This window comes from Sander lucioperca, chromosome 8, assembly GCF_008315115.2.
Source record: "Sander lucioperca isolate FBNREF2018 chromosome 8, SLUC_FBN_1.2, whole genome shotgun sequence".
NCBI classification, from domain to species: Eukaryota; Metazoa; Chordata; class Actinopteri; order Perciformes; family Percidae; genus Sander; species Sander lucioperca.
The window spans coordinates 39,214,736-39,220,742 of NC_050180.1; the positions used below are offsets into that span (position 1 = coordinate 39,214,736).

At 41.7% G+C, this 6,007-nt stretch overlaps 1 protein-coding gene across 1 annotated transcript; it reads right to left on the reverse strand.

The window, feature by feature from the left end:
- Positions 1-678: 678 nt before the first annotated feature.
- Positions 679-5,693, reverse strand: hsd3b1 (hydroxy-delta-5-steroid dehydrogenase, 3 beta- and steroid delta-isomerase 1). The gene is made up of 3 exons (XM_031312428.2): positions 5,338-5,693; positions 3,284-3,448; positions 679-1,964 (listed from the first exon to the last, which is right to left on the reverse strand). The coding sequence occupies exons 1-3, from the start codon at positions 5,486-5,488 to the stop codon at positions 1,156-1,158; spliced, it is 1,125 nt and encodes a 374-aa protein (XP_031168288.1). The 5' UTR covers positions 5,489-5,693; the 3' UTR covers positions 679-1,155.
- Positions 5,694-6,007: the final 314 nt, after the last annotated feature.

Here is a 6,007-nt window from a genome sequence, read left to right on the forward strand (position 1 = left end):
AGTCAGCCAAACATCTAGCTAAATAGTAATAGTTAATATGTAGTGGTCTAGTGGTCATTAAAGGTCCCATATTGTAAAATGTCTTGTTTTGATTAAAACAGGTTGAGGTGCTATGTAAATACAGTGTGTCAAAACACTCAAACCACAGAGAAATGCACACAGCCCGTATTAAGACACTGTGCCTTTAAAGGAGCCATCAGGACTTACGTGCAGTAGTAATGTCACAACTTTACCATATAATATAGAAAGTGCTGCTACAGTGCCGTTACAGTCATCCCCCGGCTGCAATGACGGTGCTTAGACTCAGTGCAGATGTGAAAAAGGATCCGGAAAAGCTGACCAATCAGAGCAGACTGGGCTTTTTCGGAAGGGGGGCTTAAAGAGACAGGTGCTAAAATGGAGACAGATGCTAGACAGAAGACAGAACCTATATGGTCAAGGGTTGCCTAAGTTTTGCATTTCATTTTGTGTTAATCAAATAGTGGAGCTTAATTATAATTAAGAGCTCTTTACTTTAACCAACCATAAGCTGCTGGAAGTATACTTATCCAAATGTCTGCTTGCTTCAAATCTAAAAGAAAAGTGCTGCAAGGCAAAGTTTCCTTTAAAGTTAAATGAACTGATGAACGCACAGTAAATAAATATATAAACCATGCTTAAATGAAAATGTACAATGAGTAAGGTTTTTTTCTCACCATAAACTTTAATAGTAGGAACATATTGCCAGGACAGTACATGAACATCAGGTGATATTGACATGAATCAAAGCTACAAGATAAAAACTTTTGTATTTAAGCTTTTAGTGTGTTGTGAGTCCAATCCTCCTCTCCCTCATAGGGTTAAGTTAACATTGTTTACTGTACTGTCTACCTTACATCATCTCTCCTGAGGTTGAGGCAATTATCTAAAAAGCCAAATGTTAAGAAACAGAGTAAAGTGGAGCTTATGTTGCCTACGAATAAACATCATATGTGAAGGAATCTTTGGCGACTCCTGCTGGAAATATCAGTCAAAAAAAACAAACTAAAACCTTTTCTAAACTAGTAAAATTTGAATGTGTGCTTCCCATTCCTTTCACTTAACTTTTGTTTTTCCAGTCGTGGCAGGAAGACGGTGTTATTCAAACACTTATTAGTACTAACAACTTTTTATGAATTATTTAGTATTTATTCTTTCCCTCTCCTTTGGCAGCTCTGACGCGAGCCATTCAATGGTGCGTTTGCGTGCTTCCTCCCAGGTGTATCTGGGGACGTATCCCAGGTCCCTCTTAGCCTTCTGATAGGAGAAGCTGAACGGCGTGTTCAACATGGTGACGAGCTGCCGGTTCAGGGGCGGGACGATGCGTACGAAAGGTCGCACCATCATGCACAGCATCTCCATTAAGAAGCAGACCACGTAGAGGAGGCGGAGCGGGTACATGAGCTTCTCTTGAATGTTGAAGCCCAGAGGGGACATCATGACGTGGTTGAAGTCCGAATAACTTCCAAGTGGCGTGTCATCAGAAATTAGGTAAAACTTTCCTCCGATAGCGTTTCTTTTTTGTGGATCCTTGAGGCTGCGGGCTGCTTGGAGGTGGGCTGCAGCCACGTTGCCAACATACACAGGATTCACTCGAGCCTCCGGTTGGGACATACGAAACAAAACGCCCTTGTTTTGTATCCCTTTGCTCATGTGGCCCAGCAGGAAGCGGCAGCCCTCCCCGTAGATGTACATAGGTCTGAGGGCGCAAGTGGCCAGCCGGCCTCCGTTATTGAGCACCTCGCCGTGGGCCTGCAGAGTTCTCTGCTCAGCCTCCTTTTTGGTCTTGCTGTAGACAAACTTCAGAGTGCAGTTGTAAACTGTGTCCTCACTGCCGTTGATTATGGGTTCACCTTTAGAGTTTGGTCCCATCACCTCGATGGTACTGGTGTAGATGAAGGACACCACGTTCTCTTGAATACAAGCCTCCAGAAGCAGCTGCGTTCCTGCAAAGGAAAGGTGCTCTTGAGTTCATATGAGTTAAAAGAGATTTTAATCACTGTTTATGTTATCTTAGATGAGGGCAACAGGAAAGCAAATAGATTAAATGAAATAAAAGCTGCGGCTAAACGTTTTTTAATGGCAGGAATGGCTGAAGTTGAAACTCTAAAGAAAGAGTTAGTTGCAATCAAGAGTTCTGCTTCATGTGTCTATATATACCATCGGTGAATGCATACTGTACTGTATATCATTTCTTGCTAAGTCAAGAAATTAAAATAATTCAATGCATTTCAATCTGTACGACAAAAATAGTGTGACGTTGAAGTCAAAGGCTGTTACAGTGAAAGTGTTATGAGTTCAAGTTTTAGTTTAAGTGTAAATTCTGAATAAAGTTCAAGCAATGAGACGTGGAAAAGTCAGTTCAAGTAAAGGCAGCTACACACCGGGCCGATAATCGGCCGTTGGACAGTCTGGCGAGGTCAGTGACTTGAGTCTATTCGGTGTGTTCCATGCCGTCGTCCGTTGGAGGAGCTGTCGGCCTTCATTTTAGCCGACCTGACATGCTCAGTCGGAGACAGGGCAGTCGGGACTCACCCGGAAATGGCAAGCGGGATGAGCGTGACTAAGCCTCTCAAAATCTGACGAAAATCTTTTAAACTGACCTTTGTCGATCTGAAATGAAGACAGATTCAGCAACTGCACGGCCTATTTCTCGCTTAAAATGTTTTCAGAAACACGTTTCGGTGAACTATTTTAGTACAATATGAGATCGTATTCTGAATGAGTCGCCATTAATGGCCGGTTGAAAAATCCAAAATCCGGAAGCAGCAGCCAGACCCACGTGACGCGTTTGTCCAATCAGCTGCCAGTTTTAATTTTTTTGGGCGACAATACAGATTAGCGCCGCCAGCTGTTATGGAAACATATTACGTCTTGTCGCTTTGGTGTGTTCCGAGACACTTTTTTGACCAACTTGGGGAGACTGATCAGTCCAACTGCCTTTTCTGCCAACGGTCGGTCGTCTGGTTGGTCTGTCACAGCCTTAAAACTGCTTAAAAAGGAACTCAGTTGAAGTGTAAACACTTAAAAAAAGTTCATGGCAGTTGAAATGTGAGCAGACAAAGCAGCTGAAGTGTCAAAGTAACCAATGAAAGCAGTTTGTAATTTCCTTTGAGGTGGAACCAGCAGCTGAAATGTCAACCAAAGCAAGTCAGGAAAGCAGTTTGAAAAGTCAATAGATGCATAAGCACTCAAAGTCAGTTGAGGTGTAAGCAATCAAAAGAGTTCTGCTTCATCTTTCAGTGCATTAAAGCGACGGCCTTACCTTTGACATTGACCCCGTACATCTCACTGTACTCCACTGAGTCATAAACGTCAATGATGGATGCGATGTGGAAGACGATCGATGCACCTCGACAGCTTTTTCTCAAGAAATCCCCGTCTCTGATGTCGCCCTCGAAAACACTCAACTTTGTGTCGCCTCTACATTCTGACACACATGAAATAAATGACAAACTTTCATCAATTTACACAATATAAGGTTTGTTTTTTTGATATGTAAAAGTATGTCTACAGTATTTGTATTTTCTTGTGTCTTTTAAACTTAAGTAGATGTAATGCTGCCATCACATGAAAAGCTGTAAAGTAGTCCAAATATAAAAGCCTTAAAGTGGACTTCTATCTTATATATCTTTGTCATGGTTTGTGAACTCAAATGAAAACCCAAATATAGAACGAGAAGCGAACTTTAATAACAAAAAGCTGAATCCAAAAACAGGCAGACAACAAAAGAAATCCAGAAAAACTAGAAAAACAAAAACAATTGAGGAAACTACAAACTAGAAAGATACACAGAGAACCAAGAACAAACTCAGACATGACACTGAAACAAGAGAACCCAAGATAAGGCTATGTTTAGTCGGAAACGATCTGAAGAGAAAACGCAAAAGTGGTGTTGCGTTCTCACTCTATATTCCACGTTTAGACGAGCGTTATGGGGGGAAATCTGCGTGCATATGGTGATGCAAAAGTGTGTGAAATGCGATGCACCAAGTTTGCGCACCTGCGTAGAACCTTCCTTCTACTTGTCTCCCTCTCCTCCTCTCTCCCTCTCCTCTCCCTTGTAGCGCGAAGCGAACAACAAAAGCTGACAATTTTGTCTGGACAGACGAGGAGGTGGAGTTATTGCTCTAAACAATGCACACACAGACAGAGGCGTTTTTAAGATTTCCACTCTGGAGGGTGGTTTCACTTTTTTGCGTTTTTAAGCCCCAAAAATGCCATCGCCGTCTAAACAAAAGGCACATCTGATAAAATATTTTGAAGTTTTCACCCGCGAGCGTATTCATGTAAACAGGGCGTATATACACAGGAAAAGGAGGGTGGTAACGAGGGACAGGTGAAACGAGGGCTGACGAGGAACAGGTGAAACACATCAGGACGGGGCTGACAATCACACAGGCTGGAAAACACACAAGACATGAAATAAAACAAGACTGAGGCTGCATCTCATAACCCTTATTTGATAGCTCCTCCACTCTGCGGCTAAACCGGATGTTGTTCCGTCCCTCCTCGGTGAAGGCTGTCTCAAAGCTCTTATTTCTGCCCCAAGGACCGAGGAGTGAGCATCGAGGAGGGATCACCGAGGAGCTATAGGCAAGGATACACAAGAGCAGCCTTCCCGGGAGCTGTGCAGCTGAAGGAGTTGCTATCTCCACCCAAACAGCTGACGTACTCATGTGACGCTTTAGAGGAAAGGACGCCCCATCCCTCTAAAACACATTTGCTCGTTGCCTCTCTCCTCGCGTCTCTCCCGTGCCTCCTCGGTGGGAGGGACTAAGACGTGAGGCAAGTGGAGGAGTCGAGAAGGCAATTTAAGGGTTATGAGATGCAACAAATGACACAGGAGAAGAGCCTACAAACATCAAAACAGAAAACAAAACAACCATGATAATAACAATTTTAATGTTAAATACTTACATAAAAAAGATTTTATTAAATAATAATAATATTAAGACTATTATTTCAGTTGAGGGTAAAATATATTGACATTAATTTGTGACTGCTGCCTAATTTTGCTCGTGGAAAATAAAGTTTGTATTTCCTGATTAAATTACGTTTGAATAAAAAATAAAAATTTAATTTAATTGAACTGCTGGAATGACAAAGGGTTCCCATGATATAAGCATTGTCCCTGATAATATTACGAGTAAATACTACATTCATATTTAGACTTTAGTATTCAAGTTTTTCCAATGTGAAATGGATGTATACAGCACACTATAAAGACAAACTTCTCCCTGTACTTTTAATGTATTTCATGTGTGCTGCAGAGGAAAAAAACGATGAATAATTTAATTGTAAATAAACAGATTTTACCCTCCAGAGAGTATAGAAGTTGTGGCTGTACTTGTTTGTCCAGCAGTCGAATCTCCGCCATTTTCTCTTCCTCCAGCAGCAGTCTCACCAGCCTCTTTCCCAGGAATCCACTGGCTCCCGTCACCACACACACTTCACCTCTCAGAGACATCGCAGTTCAAATCTCCCTTAGTATGGGGACAAAAAAACTTCTCTTCCAAGGGAACTTTTGAAGAAGCTTCTCAGAAGAAAAAGCTCAAAGTAAAATGAAAGAGAATACAACTTTTGTGTTCATGGATGTTTCTTGTTCTGTTTGTGGAAGAGCGACAGCACCTTCTGCCCTCCCAGACTCAGCCCTTTCACTTTATGTAAACCCAGAAACTTTACAAGAAAAAAAAAACCTAATTATTTGCTCCAAGGCAGTGTGAAAAAAGGGGATGGACTACTTCAGGGTGGAATGTGATGGTTTTAATTGGAGCTTGATAAAATTGGGGGCTGGAACTTTTAATACCTAACTTTATTCAAGTAGGAATAGCACTCTGTTACAGGTGGAGAAAAACATGGTACATAGCTGAGGGGTAATGGGTCCTTCTACATTCAAAAACATGATTCCCCAAGATGAAATAACTGATGGAAGAAGTGCTGAGATATTTTAAGTAAAGGTAACAATACCACAATAAAAAAATGCTCC

Excerpts from the sequence above, each read along its gene's own strand:
- hsd3b1 (XM_031312428.2), bottom strand. The coding sequence starts at position 5,488 with ATGTCTCTGAGAGGTGAAGTGTGTGTGGTGACGGGAGCCAGTGGATTC. Across the intron at positions 3,449-5,337 it reads ACTTCTATACTCTCTGGAGG|AATGTAGAGGCGACACAAAG; the intron begins GTAAAATCTGTT and ends CATGTGTGTCAG. Across the intron at positions 1,965-3,283 it reads GTACGGGGTCAATGTCAAAG|GAACGCAGCTGCTTCTGGAG; the intron begins GTAAGGCCGTCG and ends TTTCCTTTGCAG.